The 16,947-nt window shown below is 45.6% G+C and overlaps 1 protein-coding gene across 2 annotated transcripts; it reads left to right on the top strand.

The window, feature by feature from the left end:
* The first annotated feature begins 806 nt into the window (after positions 1–806).
* On the top strand, positions 807–15,514 carry ELP6 (elongator acetyltransferase complex subunit 6). Of its 2 annotated transcripts, none has more exons than XM_012771107.3 (7): positions 807–1,113; positions 2,770–2,848; positions 4,248–4,318; positions 7,234–7,352; positions 9,298–9,499; positions 12,052–12,198; positions 13,735–15,514. In XM_012771107.3, exons 1-7 carry the CDS (start codon positions 1,060–1,062, stop codon positions 13,861–13,863), a joined length of 801 nt encoding a protein of 266 aa, XP_012626561.3. In that variant the 5' UTR covers positions 807–1,059; the 3' UTR covers positions 13,864–15,514. The 2 variants fall into 2 exon arrangements, with proteins under 2 accessions (XP_012626561.3, XP_075863269.1); XM_076007154.1 differs by lacking the exon at positions 807–1,113 and adding an exon at positions 1,146–1,337.
* The last annotated feature ends 1,433 nt before the right edge of the window (positions 15,515–16,947 follow it).

Raw genomic sequence — 16,947 nt, 5'->3', positions numbered from 1 at the left:
GGACGGAGAGCCGGGCGCAGTGGCTCACGCCTGTAATCCTAGCACTCTGGGAGGCCGAGGCCGGCGGATTGCTCAAGGTCAGGAGTTCAAAACCAGCCTGAGCGAGACCCGTCTCTACCATAAAAATAGAAAGAAATTAATTGGCCAACTAATATATATAATATAAAAATCAGGGCCGGGCGCGGTGGCTCACGCCTGTAATCCTAGCTCTCTGGGAGGCCGAGGCGGGCGGATTGCTCGAGGTCAGGAGTTCGAAACCAGCCTGAGCAAGAGCGAGACCCTGTCTCTACTATAAATAGAAAGAAATTAATTGGCCAACTAATACATATAGAAAAAATTAGCCGGGCATGGTGGCGCATGCCTGTAGTCCCAGCTACTTGGGAGGCTGAGGCAGAAGGATTGCTTGAGCCAGGAGTGTGAGGTTGCTGTGAGCTAGGCTGACGCCACGGCACTCACTCTAGCCTGGGCAACAAAGTGAGACTCTGTCTCAAAAAAAAAAAAAAAAAAAAATCAGCCGGGCATGGTGGCTCGTGCCTGTAGTCCCAGCTACTTGGGAGGCTGGGGCAGGAGGATCGCTTGAGCCCAGGAGTTTGAGGTTGCTGTGAGCCAGGCTGACACCACGGCACTCACTCTAGCCTAGGCAAGAAAGCGAGACTGTCTCAAAAAAAAAAAAAAAAGAGGGACGGAGGCCTGGGGCTGAGCAGAGAGAAAGGTTAAGGGAAGGGGGAGAAGGAGACCCGGTCATGCGGGACCTTGGGGGCCACTAGGAGGGGTCGGGAGCCACGCGGACCCACAGGAACCAGCCTGGCTAGTTCGGACCACAGGGAGCCACACAGGAGATCACCCCCCACCACCATGGACGAAATACGCGTCAACGCGCATGCGCTGGCAGCGCCCCAGGGCACGTCTGATTGGCTGCTGCAGACTCCTAGAGTGGGATTGCGCACGCGCGCCCCTTCGCTCCAGACTGGTTCTTGTGCGTGTATGTTGCTCTCCAGCTTCCGTCGTCTCTGCGGCACCCCAGATTCTCATCCAGAGTGCTAGTTCCCGGAGCTCGGGATGTTTCCGGAACTCAATAACCTTCTCAACATCACCCCCGACAGGGCGGAGCAGGTAAGATGCCGCGCGTCCCGGAAGGGGGCGGGTCTTGGGAAAGCGTGGCGGCGTACTGTATCCGGGACGCGGCGCGCACGAGCCGATGGGAAAGCCGCGGCGACCGCGGGCCCCGGGCGCTGGGAGTTGTAGTCCGTAGAGGACCAAGGCAGGCTGGGGCTGGAGACTTGGGCCAGCCGAAGTAGCGGGGGGCCTCTGGACTTTCTCACATGCTCTCAGAGGCCGTGCGTGCCCTTAAAAGTCCCTAGGAAGCATGTTCGATAATCGGGTTGGCTTCTATTCACATACATATACCGGGGAGCCCTGCGTGGTCACTGGGGTGTGGGGGTCCGGGAGCCCAGAGGAGGTTACGGAGCAGACCATAGAGGAGAATTCGATTCTCTGCCGTCCTAATGGGAACAGCCATTTAACCAGCTCGGAGCTCGAGCACTATGCTGTATTGAACGCTGCGGCTCCTCTTAACACTTTCTCCTCGTGGTCTCTGAGCGGATCAGAGCTGCAAGCAGCTAACATTGGGTTGCATTAAGTCCACCTTCGGCATCACAGTCCGGCCGCTGTTTTTTCCACTCCTCTCACCCTCCGGGGCACCTCCAGATCTTTCCCACTTGTTTAACACAGGGGTTACCTCTTTCAGGAGCATATCTTGTCTTATTTCATAACCTTTGTCTTCCTAATGAAATGGTAGGCTCCTTTAGGCAGCCAGGATGCATGTATGTAATGCCTTTTTATGACCCATAGTGCCAGGCAAATTGTGACTCTCAGTAGATCTTAGCTACCCAGCAGTCTGCCCAAGCCTCCAGATGGCTCTGGTTACCTTGCCAATTACTACTGGCACTTTCAAAGCTCTCAGAGTGAAGGAATGGAGGATTCAAGTGGGCACTAGGGAATGACAGTTCTGGGAGTAACCCTCAAGTCTGACGGTGTGATCTTTCATATTTTATAAGTGAAAAGAACTAACGCCCAGAGAAGATGGGCACTTGCCTAAGGTCACATGGCAAGAAAGTGGCATGTGTGGTACCACGGGATCCTGACCCTCTCTCTCACCGACAGAACTAGAGATGCCTGGAGCAGGGCAACCAGGAACTGCAGAGACCACCTTTAGAGGTCTTTTCCGGGCTCTTCAAGATCAGAGCTCTGATTGAAACAGGGCGATTGGGAAAATGTTTTTGGAGATCTCCATCAACAACTACTTCCTTCCCTCTCCCCTATCCTATAGGACAGAATGGCATCAGAATTGGAAATAGGAAGTTAGATCAGAACCTTTTTGAAGGTCCCTTCCAATCCTAGCAGTTTTCATTGTCATCTGATGGTAAAAGCATCCTTTGTTGAGGATCTAATTCTCCCTAAGACTAGTTCCTGATTACTAAGGTGAGGAGTGAGGAAGAAAAGGAATTTTATTCTGTTTTGCCTTGAGAAAGTGGAGGCTTAGGTATGCTTACCTATCATGAGTAACTTAATACTGATAACTTTAGTAATTAGTTTTTCCATAATTTTAACTTATATTCTTTCTTGAGTAAACTTTGTGTATATATCACTAAAAATTACATTCTGTAGGTGTAGTAATTTAGGGTGGATACTATTGACTAGATTTCTACACTGAGTTGACCTTTTTCCAAGGAGTCTAATTCACCTTTTTGTGTTCCTTGTCACTTTTAGGGGAAATTGACTCTACTCTGTGATGCGAAGACAGATGGCAGTTTCCTTGTGCACCACTTTCTCTCCTTCTACCTCAAAGGTATGGGACTCATTGATGATGTAGAAGAGAAACTCAAAGCAAAAAATCAAACAAAAATCAAAACTATTTCAGGAAGCAATGAGAATAGCATTTACTAGCCAGGGCTTTGGTGTTTGGGTAACCAGGGCAATATTTTATTGGGTAACAGATTACTGGACCATCTTGTTCCTTCCTCAGCCCTGCCAAAGAGTGGCTTGTACTCACTGTTTCCATGTCCTACCTCCCCTTCCCTACACATTGTGCAGGCACTGCCTCAGGGAGGTCCTTTTGTGGACTCTTGATTTGGTTGCTCGTTAGTCCTTTATTTTTTTTTTTAAACAGAGTCTCACTCTGTTGCCTGGGCTGAAGTGCTATGGCATCAGCCTAGCTCACAATGAGCTCAAACTCATGGGCTCAAGCAATACTTCTGCCTTAGCCTCCCAAGTGGCTGGGACTACAGGCATGTGCCACCATGGCCAGCTAATTTTTTATATATATTTTTAGTCGGCCAATTAATTTCTTTCTATTTTAAGTAGAGACGAGCTCTCACTCTTGCTCAGGCTGGTTTGGAACTCCTGACCTTGAGCGATCCACCCGGCTCGGCCTCCTAGAGTACTAGGATTACAGGTGTGTGCCACCGTGCTGGGCCTTGCTCCTTTGTTCTTAAGTATTTTGAGATCTTCGTCCACTTGGCATTATTGACACTTGGCTGTGGTAGTAGATGCTTCCTCAAGAACATGGCCACTGCAGTTTACATATGGAGATAGATTAGAAAAAGAAAATAGCCAAATGAAAAAAAGACTCATTTAGCAGTGGATTCTCCTTGACCATGTACTTTGTGAGGCTGGGATGTAAGCTAGACCTTTGGCACTCATAGTCATAATAATAATTCACAGCTTTGAAAGTAATTTTCTTTTTCAGGTGATGTGATTGTCAGTGTTAGAAAAAGCAAGAGAATCTACAGATAAATTATTAGAATTAATAAGTTTCAGTCAAGTAGCTGGAGCTTCTTTGTGCTTCTCTTATTACCTGTTGGATAAAAGACCAGTTTTACCCATAATAACTAAAAATAAAAAATTAAAACGTTTGAAAAAGAAAGACCAGTTAAGAAAATCAGTTGTATTCCTATATACCAACAATAAATGGAAAAAAGACACAATCGAAAAAAGACACAATTTATTTACAATAGAACAAAATCAAGTACCTCGTAATACATCAGACAGAAATACATCTTAGAATCAGTGAAATAAGGCATAAATTAAATAAGCAAAAAGTACATCTTAGACTCAAATTGAGTATGTCAGGGTGCAAGGCTTTAGAGTCTGTAGATCTGCCTCAGTGCTTTTGTTTCCCGAGGTATGAATTCCGTGAGACTGGTTGTAAGTAGAAGATTTATTAAAAATTTTATTTTGTTTTCTAGCTAATTGTAAAGTCTGCTTTGTGGCACTCATCCAGTCCTTCAGCCACTACAACATCGTGGGACAGAAGCTGGTAGGTATTTTAGAACTCTGTGGTGAGGTTTCCTGAGTGAGTATGTGTAGCACGCACATGTGAGCATGGTCCAAGGCTGGGCTTTCATGTTTGTGTTGTAGAGAACTTAGTAAGGAGGGAAGAAGGAAATCTTGGGATCCTGAACTCCTTATCTGAAGGGCTATGGTAGCATCTCAGCAAGTTTTATTAGTTGAGAATTTGTAGAACCAGGCCTGCTGTTTGTAGATGTTAATTAATCAAACACTTTTCTACAGATTCTGGAGCAGAAGGGTTTCCCCTTCTCAGTGTGGGCTTTAATCTTGGTTCTGCTGGGTTGGAGATTGCATCTTACTCTGCTGTGAAATTGGGTGCCTCCTGCTGTCTCTCCCTAAGTCTAGGGCTTGAGATCCCAGTGTGAGGAGAGGCACTTTTGTTGCTTGCCCCTGACTTCATCAATGGAAGAAAATGGCAGAGGCTGGTGAACTTCTGACCTAGCCCGGACCATTATCTGTGACCAGGTGGACTGACTTACTGCCTGGAAAAATGAGAACTGAAGGGAGATGGGCTGGGATGTGTTGTTTTTTTTGGGGGGGGTGGGGGTGGGGTAGGGTACCTCTAAGGCCAGCCTTACAGAAGGAGAGAAACAGGCCACCCATCAGCAGTGATGTTTTAAAATGCCAGTCATAGCGTTGGGCCAAGTCACTGCTTCTTCTCTGTTTGGCAAAAGTAAATAAGGGTTGAGAGAACAGTAGACTCTCTTTCACGTCTTTTGCAGAGAAGGAAGAAGTTCTTGAGGTCAGGACACGAGCTCAGGGAGAACAGTCATGTCAGGAACACGTTGCATTCCAGATTTTTAAAGCATTTCTCTATGGCCATAGCATCTGTGTTTCTGGGTGAGAAAGCTATGTTCAGATTGGCTACTTTTTCTTCTACTTTGGATTCATCATCAACATGGCAGGAATGGCATGCACAGTACTTAGCATGTGAAGTACTGGAGTATGAGCTTCCATACTCATGGCATATTATTACACTTATATAATGAGTGTGAACAAAGCTGAAGATCCAGGAGTCTTCTTCTCTGTCAGGGGCAGCTATTGGGGCAAATGCTTTGGTTAGTCAGGACATTGGGCATTTGGTGTGTGAATGAGCAATTGAGACCTGATCTAGGGGCATGGAGAGTCTAAAGATTTCCATGTGACTTGTTTCTGCACAAATGGAGCAGTGGGTTGCATATTTATTAATAAAACACATCACTATCCCTAGGGTGTTTGTTGAAATGCAGATCCTGGGACTTCCCTTCGTTCTAGAGGTCTGAAGTTGGGCCCAGGGATCTACATTTTAATCAGGAATTACAAGAGATTTTTAATTGGTTGGTGGATCATGAAGAACCATATTTAAGAAGTCCTCATCTAGAGCAGTACTAAATTTCTACATTCCCTGTTTTTCATAAATAAAGTTTTATTGGAACACAGCCATACTCTTCATTTACAAATTATGTGTGGCTATTTCCACTGTACAACAACAGAGATGAGTGTATGCAACAGAGAATGTATGGCCTGCAAAGCCTACCTGGTCTTATATGGAAGTTTGCTGACCCCTGAACTAGGAGAGCATCAAGAATTCATGTTGCCCTTTCATGGGAACACTTATTTGTATAAAGGAAAAGAGAAGAGAAAACTTACTTATCATGAGTTCTTACTGTATTTCAGGCAGCCTGACAATTGTAGTCCATGAGTTGTGTTCTTTAAAACCTCAGGACAACCTTGCGGTCCCATGCCAGTGATGAGTAAACACAGCTAAAAGTCTGGCCTTTTCTCCTACAGCAGCATTTTCTAGACTTTGATCATTCACCCATTGTCTTATTTTTTCTTTCTTTCTGTTTCTGTCTTTTCTTTCTTCCTTTTTTCTTTTTCTTTTAGATGAGATGGGTTCTCACTGTGCAGTGGCCTGATCACAGTTTACTGTAACCTTCAACTACTGGGCTCAAGTGATCTTTCTACCTCAGCCTCCCAAGTAGCTGGAACTATAGGCATTTGCCACCATGCCCAGCTAATTTTTTTTTTTTTTTAAATGTTTTGTAGAGCTGGGGTCTTGTTGTATTGCCCAGGCTGGTCTTTAACTCCTGGTCTCAAGCAATCTTCCTGTCTTGGCCTCCCAAAGTGCTGGGATTATAGTTGTGAGCCACTGCATCTGGCCTCCCGTTGTCTTATTATTATTAAAATTATTTACTTCTTGTTTTAAAATGTACTTAATTTTATTAATACGTACATTTAAAAATGAAACTTTGGCTGGGCATGGTGGCTCACACTTGTAATCCTAGCACTCTGGGAGGCCGAGGTGGGTAGATCATTTGAGCTCAGGAGTGTGAGACCAGCCTGAGCAAGAACAGGACTCCGGCTCTACTAAAAATAGAAAGAAATTAGCTAGACACCTAAAAATCTATATAGAAAAAAATTAGTTGGTCATGGTGCCACATGCCTGTAGTCCCAGATACTTGGGAGGCTGAGGCAGGAGGATCGCTTGAGCCCAGGAGTTTGAGGTTGCTGTAAGCTAGGCTGACGCCATGGCACTCTAGACTGGGCAACAGAATGAGACTCTGTCTCAAAAAAAAAAAAAAAAAAAACCTTGAAACTTTGTATTACTATTGTAAATTAAAAACCTGTATTGGGCAATCATAAAAATAGATATATAAAACAAGAAATGAAAGGTTTTTTTTTTTTAATGTGACAAATGAAAATACACATCTGAAAACAGAATAAGGACTATGGATTGGGAGCACCCAGGGAAGGAAGCCAAGGGTCCATATGTAGGGTGGATAGGAACATTTTTGCAGTATGAAATGTGTCTTGTGCCCTTCTGTGAGCTGGCATCTGGAATTTCTGATGGGTTCCCCCACAAAGCACAAGGTACCTCACTCTCCTCTTTGTTGCATTTAGGGTGTCAGCCTGACCTCGGCTCGGGAACGTGGACAGCTTGTGTTCCTTGAGGGTCTCAAGTCCTCGGTGGATGTCTTCTTCCAGGCTAACGAGGAGCCACACCCCCTGCAGTTTCTCAGGTCAGTCAGCCTGCAGCCCAGTACAGAATTGCACACTTGGCAGGTGGGCCCAGGCAAGGTTGCTGTGTGATATCTTCTCCTCATGTGTGGGAGGACAGAATTGTCTTTAGGAGTTAGCTCTTCACTTGGGGTTGCAGTATTATCGAAAGCCCTTGGCCAGGCGTCCTCAAACTTTTTAAACAGAGGGCCAGTTCACTGTCCCTCAGACCGTTGGAGGGCTGGACTATAGTTTAAAAACAACTATGAACAAATTCCTGTGCACACTGCACATATCTTATTTTGAAGTAAAAAAAAAAAAAAGGGCAAAACACCCGCATGTGGCCCAAGGGCCTTATTTTGAGGACGTCTGCCCTTGGCTTTTATCATGGGGCTGAGGGCGTACGTTTGTCCCGAAAGCTATAGTAAGGATCATTTGCTGGGAGGATGGCAGAATAATATGCTTTGTTTTCTTTTTTTTTTTTTTTGAGACAGAGTCTCGCTTTGTTGTCCAGGCTAGAGTGAGTGCCATGGCGTCAGCCTAACTCACGGCAACCTCAAACTCCTGGGCTCAAGCGATCCTTCTGCCTCAGCACCCCGTCCCCCCAGTAGCTGGGACTACAGGCATGCGCCACCATGCCTGGCTAATTTTTTCTATATATATATTAGTTTGCCAATTAATTTCTTTCTATTTATAGTAGAGACGGGGTTTTGCTCTTGCTCAGGCTGGTTTTGAACTCCTGACCTCGAGCAATCTGCCCGCCTCGGCCTCCCAGAGTGCTAGGATTACAGGCGTGAGCCACTGCGCCCGGCCTGCTTTGTTGTTTTCTAACCCTGGCTCAGATCCCTAGCATACACCTTTGCTTTGTTCTTGGCTTGAGACTGGGGTCACCAAATAATAGGCTGGGGGCCAGCCCCCTGTTTTTGTAATAATGTTTTATTGGAATATAGCCACATTCATTTGTTTGCATATTGCCCCCGGCTGTATTTGCCCTACAACAACTAAGCTGAGTAGTTGAGACAGAGACCATATGACCTGCAAGCCTAAAATATTTACTCTCTGGACCTTTAGGAAAAAGTTTTTGTCCCTTGGTTTGGTATTCAACATCAGAGGTCCGAGATTGTCTTTCCTGCTTTTTGTCCTTTTTGAACATCAGCCACAAACCCAGCTCTGTGCAGCCTCCACACTTGGCTGCTGTTCTTCCTCAACCACAAAGGAGTCACACAGGAACTCTCCTCACTGTCTCCGTCTCTCAGACACACCTATATGCAGTGGCTAGGAGGCCACGTTCTCTCACCCTGTGTGTGTGACTGCACACACACGTCCCTTAGCTCTGGGGTTTCTTCATCTGAATGCAGGGGCTGGTTACACCTCATTATCCCAAGGAGTGGGGAGTTTTCTCTGTTGTTAGTGAAGATAACCCAATGCCAGGACTCACCCCTGGAGCATGAGGCAGTGGGGCAGTTGCCCTGGTCCCTGAGCTCTGTTCCTCCACCCACTGCTGGGGGTGGTCACTGGGGAAGATGGAGGCTGCATGCAAGCAGCCCTTAGACCTCTGCCCCTTACCACCAGGGCACCTGAATTGCAGTTTAACTTTTTATAGCCGTGTATGACCTGGGAAGGCTTCTCTTGCATGCCCGATCCAAGTTAATCTTCTAGATCCCTTAAGCTCTCGGGTTGAGAGGCTGTATGGTTTCTCTTAAAGGCCTTAGGGTCTCTTTGTTTTTGTGGCCCTCAGTTTATAGCACAGTGCTTTGTACCTAGTAGCCTTAGGAGATATTTGAATTGGAGTAAAACTTACTCCTGCACCTGTACATGCCTTTCCTTTCCAACTAAATTGTGAACCCCTTGACACTAAGGACTATGATATGGTTCTTTGCTTCCCCCACCCCTCTCTGTGGTTCCACTTGGTACCTGATAAATGTTTGTAGAGAGAGTGAACTCTGGTGACTTGTCCTGTCTCTCCAGGGAGGCCAAACCTGGGAACCTGCAACCGTTGTTTGAGTTTGTGAGGGAGGCCCTGAAGCCCGAGGAAAACGGAGAGGCTGCGTGGAGGTGCCCAGTGCTGCTGGTGGACGATCTCAGTTTGCTCCTGAGCCTGGGCGTGGGGGCAGTGGCTGTGCTGGACTTTGTTCACTACTGCAGAGCCACTGTGTGCTGGGAACTAAAGGTACTAATGGAACTGCTTTCTGTGCCCCCACCTGCGACCTCCAAGAGCTCAGACTGGTCCAGACCTCACTTGCTTGCAGTGATCTTTTTATTTATTTGCTTGGGGTTTTGGCTTTACTCTGGCAGGCTCAGAAATCTTTTGTTCTACACACCTTGCTCTCTCTTACTCGCCATTGCTAAAAAATAAAGCCCTCAGATATAAAGGGATATGTTCAGTGGGGCTGGTCACATGTGGTACTGCTGCAGTCCCAGCTCTGGCATACGTGGCCCGTGTGTTCTGGGCCAGTTATTATCATCCCTGAGTGTATTTTGTAGATCAGCTAAGATAATGGGTATAACTAGTTTAAAAATTGTAAAGTGCAATATAAGTACAGGACATAAAATATTACCTTTTTTTTTTGAGACAGAGTCTCGCTTTGTTGCCCAGGCTAGAGTGAGTGCTATGGCGTTAGCCTAGCTCATAGCAACCTCAAACTCTTGGACTCAAGCAATCCTCCTGCCTCAGCCTCCCGAGTAGCTGGGACTACAGGCATGCGCCACTATGCCTAGCAAATTTTTCTATATATTTTTAGTTGTCAAGCTAATTTCTTTCTATTTTTTTTTTTTTTTAGTAGAGATGGGGTCTCGTTCTTGCTCAGGCTAGTCTCTCGAACTCCTGAGCAAATGATCCGCCCGCCTCAGCCTCCCAGAGTGCTAAGATTACAGGCATGAGGCACTGTGCCCGGCCTCATAGTAGAGCTTTTAACAATAATAATAGACCAACCAATAAGATAGGAATGGTTGTGGTGCCTACCTCACAGGAATTAAGTGTGATGAAGCTTGTGACATGCCAACAGTGTCTGGCCCACGGTAGCCACTCTTCAATGTGCCATGATGCAGCCCATAGGAATGTGTGGACATTGGCATGGTGTGGTCAGGTTGAATGTGTAGAGCACTGAGAGAGAGGAGCTAAATGAGTTAGCCAGGAGTGTGGGTATCTAGCAATGCCTGTTGAGCACCTCCTGTGTGCAAAGTTCTTCCTGCAAGCTGTGTTAAGGGAACTTCTAAGGCTGTCCTAGCTATATTCACAGGGCCAGGAACCAGGGTAATGTGGAGAGAATGGAAGGAGGAAGAAATGTAAGGGGCGTGAAGGGCACATTCAGGGTTGGGAGTGAGAGAAAAGTAGTCAAAGTCACCTTCTGAGCTGGCTGCAGTGACTCACACCTGTAATCCTAGCACTTTGGGAGGCCGAGGCAGGAGGATCACTTGAGGCCAGGAGTTTGAGACCAGCCTGAGCAATAGCAAGACACTGTCTCTATAAAAAGTAGAAAAATTAGCTGGGTATAGTGGAGCATGCCTGTAGTTCCAGCTACTTGAGAGGCTGAATCAGGAGTATCACTTGAGCCGAGGAGTTGGTGGTTGCAGCGAGCTATGATGATGTCTCTGCATGTACTCTAGCCTGGGTGACAGAGTGAGACCCTATCTCAAAAAACAAAAAACAAACAAACAAACAAAAAACTACGAAAAACATCATATTGTGTAAAAAAAAAAAAAAAAAGAAGCTACCTTTTGTAGCTCAGCTTGGTCTATGACCTGCTACCACCTTTTTTTGGTAAAAATATTTCTTTTAGTTGGAAAAGTAAAGCTTGGGCATAGTTAAAAAAAAAAAAAGAAGAAAGAAACAGTATAAAGGATACTTTAGGAAAAAGTTCTAATTATCTCCCTCTCTCCAGTGCCTGTATCCTTCTAGAGAGTCTATGTCATTATGAACATATTTGCATATAATTTGTCTCCCTGCATTTTTCTTCACATTACTGGTAACTTGCCACCCACATTGTTTGGTATGTCATTTTAAATTTAATAACACACAGTATATTTTGTTGTCCATTACCCAAAAATAACACATGGATCTGCTTCATTTTTTTTGACAACTGGGCAGTATCCTTTGAAAGGACTTATTATTCAAGCTGTCAATTTTCAGTGGGTTGCCTTTCCCCTCCATTTCTGCTTGGTTAACTCCTCCTTGCCCTTTAAGACTCAGCTCAGATGTTCCCACCTCCTGACCTCCTCCCCTGGACTAGACAGGGTGCCTCTTCTTTCTATTCCTCCAGCACCCTATGCTTCTCTCTCTCCTGGCCTTGTGATCCCATATTATCAGCATCTGTCTGTCTCCAGAGCCCACATCCCTTGTCCCGTATCCCCACTGTGGAGTCTGGTACACAGGAAGTGCTCAGAAACATTTGACTGGACGAATTGGTGCCTGGCAGAATGGTAACAATATTCAGGAATTCAGGAGTGAGCTAATTTTGAAGACCATGGGGTAAGCTTGGTTTAGATGAATTGAGCTGGCAGTACAGGTTGGATATGGTGGTAAAACTGTCCAGTAGATAATTGACTGAGGGTTTGGGAGCCCAAGAAAAGGCTTTTTCCACAAAGGGGCTGGTTGTAGTGGCAGCAGAGAGGGTGATCTTTGAGAGAATGTGCAGGGGAGTAGAGGCACTAAGAGGCTGGTGCTCCCTGACTCTGGGTGTCCTTCCCAGTAAGGAACAGGTTTCCATCTTGTGTCTGATGCAGGGCAACATGGTGGTCCTTGTGCATGACAGTGGAGATGCTGAGGACGAGGAGAATGACATCCTGCTGAATGGTCTCAGTCATCAGAGCCACCTGATCCTGCGGACTGAGGGCCTGGCCACCGGGTTCTGCAGGGATGTGCATGGGCAGGTACACAGGGACTGGGGTCAGGGGGTCACTGGGCAAGGAGCTGCTGACCCCTGTGCCTTTGAGTCCAGTCTGCACAGGGAGGGATTACTGGGCCTGAGGGATTGTCTAGTTGGAATATTCCTTTAGGTGGAGGAGAAACCTCAGAAATTATGTGACTGCAAGTCAGAGACTTGCTCCAGATGGTGTTTTGCCTCAGGGACCAGTGCATGGTTTCCATGGTGGTCCCATGTGTGACCAAAGTGGAGCTCTCGTAAAGAGGAGACAGCTGTCTAGAGTAGAATGCAGGGGCCATGCTATCAAATATGTGCAGAATTCCCCTGCAGTGTGACAGCAGGCTTGGAATATTCAGGTCAGCCCTGCTCCTTTTAAAATAAAGACTTGGGGCCGGGCGCAGTGGCTCTTGCCTGTAATCCTAGCACTCTGGGAGGCCGAGGCGGACAGATTGCTCAAGGTCAGGAGTTCGAAACCAGCCTGAGCAAGAGCAAGACCCTGTCTCTACTATAAATAGAAAGAAATTAATTGGACAACTAATATATATAGAAAAAAATTAGCCAGGCATGGTGGCGCATGCCTGTAGTCCCAGCTACTCGGGAGGCTGAGGCAGTAGGATTGCTTGAGCCCAGGAGTTTGAGGTTGCTGTGAGCTAGGCTGACGCCACGGCACTCACTCTAGCCTGGGCAACAAAGTGAGACTCTGTCTCAAAAAAATAAAGACTTAGGGAGGCCATACCCATAGACGACAGTTGCTGCTACTAGCACTGCTACCTCTTAACCAGAACGTTTGGAATACTTGGGCAGAAGCTGACAGTGCTGCCCTGGAAGGGGAGCCAGGTGCTTCTCCCTGAAGGGGCTACTGTCTGGTTCTGTGCCTTCTACATCTTCTCTTTTGGAATCCCCTGAGCCTCTGCCACAGATTCCAGGTTAACTTCACATTGACCACTCTTGACTCAGTACGGGTGGTTGGGAGTCTTGGCCCAGGGTCATGGAGAGGTGGATAAGGCAGAGGAGCAATGCTGTGTCTAGGGTGCCTCTGGCGTGGCGTGAGGACATGACATGAGGGTGTGCTGGGCAGCTGCCACCTCAAGCCAGTCCCCCAGAGCATTCTAGTCAGTAAAACATCATCCAAAAAATGTCTAGCCTTCCTGAGCCTCTGTATGGAAGGTAAAAATCCTAATGTGATTTTCAGAATTGGTCTAGCCAACAATTATAAAACCATGCACAGAAAAAAAGACCAAAGGGAAATATATAAAACACTATAATGGTTTTCCTCTGGAGGACTTTTTTTCTCCTTCTTTTTCTTTCCCTTTCACATTTTTCTGTAATGAGCAAATAAAGCTATTGTAACTGAGGGGAAACCTTTATTTTTAGTTAGCTGGTGATGAGCTTTATTTTTCAAGTTGGTCCCATTACTGCATGGCACGTCTGGCTGCTATCTCACAGAGCCCTCCGTTGAAGGTCGCAGAGAAGGCAGGGTGGGGTTCACAATGGAGCAGGCGCTCAGGGTGGCTGTTCCTCTCTCTTTCTTCTGTCTCTGTAGCTGAGGATCCTGTGGAGGAGGCCATCACAGCCCACAGCCCCGCGGGATCGGAGCCTCACTTACCAGTATAAGATACAGGACAAGAGTGTGTCCTTTTTTGCCAAAGGAATGTCTCCTGCTGTTCTGTGACCTGACTTAGGGGAGCTGAAACTACCTTGGACTGTTTTCGTATGTGGAAGATAAAGCGACCTAGCTGGAATGGGTCTTTACACCTTTGTAGTAGTATTTCAGGCTGGACTGGCAGCTCTGCTGAGACTCAGGGAGGGCTGAATGGTGCGATGATGGTAAGCTTGGCTCCCCCGGGCCCTGTTCAGAAACAGCGAGGCATGCGTGACTCTGCCTTTGCTGAGAGAGAGAGGCTGGATGTTGAACCCCAACAAAAGGGGTCCTTTGGAGCCTTCATATAAATACACTGCAGCCCCAAGTGCCTGTTTTTGGTTGTGCTTTTTAGAGCCAGAGTGGGTATCAATGTGCCAGCCAGAAGATAGTCCCGGACAGCAGGCATGCAGGGTGATAACTAGAAAAATCATGGCTGGAATAAAGTATTAAGTTCCCATATCAGGGCTTCTTCTGGGTTCTCTTTTATTTTATTTATTTATTTTTTAATGAGACAGAGTGTCGTTCTGTTACACCAGGTAGAGTGCAGTGGTGTCATCGTAGCTTACTGCAACCTCAGATTCCTGGGCTCAGTGATCCTCCTGCCTCAGCTCCTGAGTAGCTGGGACTACAGGGGCTTGTCATGAAGCCCAGCTAATTTTTCTATTTTTAGTAGAGATGGGGTCTTGCTCTTGCTCAGGCTGGTGTCAAAGTCCTGAGCTCAAGCAATCCTCCTGCCTCGGTCTCCCAGAGTGCTAGGATTACAGGTGTGAGCCACCTCACCCAGCCTATCTCTTTTAATTTTCATCTTCATCCTGCAAAAAGGTATTTTCCCTTCAAGTCCAGTGAAGAAACAGGTTTAGAGAGGTTTGGAAGCATACTCAAAGCTGTAGAGCAGGCTGTAGGTAATGGGACCCGACACCGGATTCCACACTTGCAGACTGACAGTCATGGAAACCAGAGGTGTGACCCTTCAACTGTTTCTGTGGTGCCTTACCCATAGGCTCACAAGTCCTAGCCGACTGAGGCTGCATGATGATGCCACTGCGCTCTAGCTGGGGTGACAAAGCAAGACTCTGTCTCAAAACAAACAAAAAAACCCCACCAAAAACCAGTCCTAAAGGCATCTGCAGTGTGGTGCAGTAGAGAAGGTGATGAGGGCCATAGAAATGATTCAAGTAACGTGAGGCTGATGTTCACAGGAAAGAGCAATTGTTTCTCCCTTTATTTGTTTATGCTTTTTAGTTGGGGGAGAATTTATGGAGGTATTTGAACAAGACCTTGTAATGTTCCTATTTTGTCTGTGACAGTATCTTAGCTCTTCAGGACTCAGAAATGTAATTTTTGTCCTCATTGGAATGAAGTTCCTATTCTTGATGAAACTGAGAAAATGTTCCTTTTCATCTCCCATTGCCCCCCTTTTTAAGAATTTAATCAGTAATCATTATTGAATTCTATAGATTTTTCTCAGCCTCATCCAGGTAATGGCAGTGTTTTTCCTGTGGATGTGATAAGCATCACAACATTTCTCTCTGTCTTATCTAAACCTTGAATTCCTCTGTGTCTTATCTTATTGGTATTCATTGTATTTTTTTTTTTTCTTTTTATCTAGGGTTATGTAGTCCATCATTGTATTTTCTATAACCTCTTGTTTATGTTAGGCTTGCTAAAGTTTTAAAATTTATTATTATTTTTTTTTTTTTTTTTTTTTTTTTTTGAGACAGAGTCTCACTTTGTTGCCCAGGCTAGAGTGAGTGCCATGGCGGCAGCCTAGCTCACAGCAACCTCACACTCCTGGGCTCAAGCGATCCTACTGCCTCAGCCTCCCGAGTAGCTGGGACTACAGGCATGCGCCACCATGCCTGGCTAATTTTTTCTGTATGTATTAGTTGGCCAATTAATTTTCTTTCTATTTATAGTAGAGACGGGGTCTCGCTCTTGTTCAGGCTGGTTTTGAACTCCTGACCTCGAGCAATCCACCCGCCTCGGCCTCCCAGAGTGCTAGGATTACAGGCGTGAGACACCGCGCCCGGCCTAAAATTTATTATTAAGACTTATCTATTAAAAAATAAAATACAAAAAGACTTACCTATTAGTGTGATATTATGCCATCTGTATTCATGAGCGAAGATGACCTATAATTTTTATGTCTGTATTATTTTCATCAGGTTTGAGCTTTAGAACAATATATGCCTCATAAGCCATGTTGAAGAACTTACTGTTTTTCATATACTTTGAAATTTTTAATACTTTTAATTCTAAGTTAGGGCTTCTGTAGGTCAAGATTAGGTAACTTTTGGGGGACAATAAAAAGTTTTTTCTTTGTTATTAGTCTTTTTTTTTTTGAGACAGAGTCTCACTCTGTTGCCCAGGCTAGAGTGAGTGCCGTGGCATCAGCCTAGCTCACAGCAACCTCAAACTCCTGGGCTCAAGTGATCCTTCTGCCTCAGCCTCCCGAGTAGCTGGGACTACAGGCATGCACCACCGTGCCCGGCTAACTTTTTGTATATATATTTTTAGTTGGTCAATTAATTTCTTTCTATTTATAGTAGAGATGGGGTCTCGCTCAGGCTGGTTTTGAACTCCTGACCTCGAGCAATCCGCCCACCTCGCCCTCCCAGAGTGCTAGGATTATAGGCATGAGCCACCACGCCTGGCCTGTTATTAGTCTTTATTTATGATTACTTTCTTTGTTGTGTCAGTTTTAGTGGTTTTTTCCTAAAATATTTACTCATTCTATTTGTTTGCCTGAAAAAATATTTGCACTCATATATATAATAAGAGACTTGAACCCAGAATATAGAAAGCACTCTTATAACTTAATAAGAAGAAGATGCATAACCCAGGTAAAAAAAATGGGCAAAAGATTTGAATAGATATCTCACCAAAGCAAGGCATAGCATTGACCAACATGCATATAAAAATGCTCAACATGATTAGCTATTAGGGAAATACAAATTAAAACCACAAGGAGACACCACTACAAAACCACTTAGATGGCTATATAAAAAATATTGACAGTAACAAGTGTTGGCAAAAATGTGGAGAAATTGGAACCCTCATATATTGCTGGAGGGAATGTAAAATGGTGCAGCCACTCTGGAAAACAGTTTGGCA

The sequence above is a fragment of the Microcebus murinus genome, chromosome 1, assembly GCF_040939455.1.
Source record: "Microcebus murinus isolate Inina chromosome 1, M.murinus_Inina_mat1.0, whole genome shotgun sequence".
Lineage (NCBI taxonomy): Eukaryota > Metazoa > Chordata > Mammalia > Primates > Cheirogaleidae > Microcebus > Microcebus murinus.
Note: the sequence above shows the minus strand (reverse complement) of the source record. Positions and strands in the feature narration are given on the sequence as shown.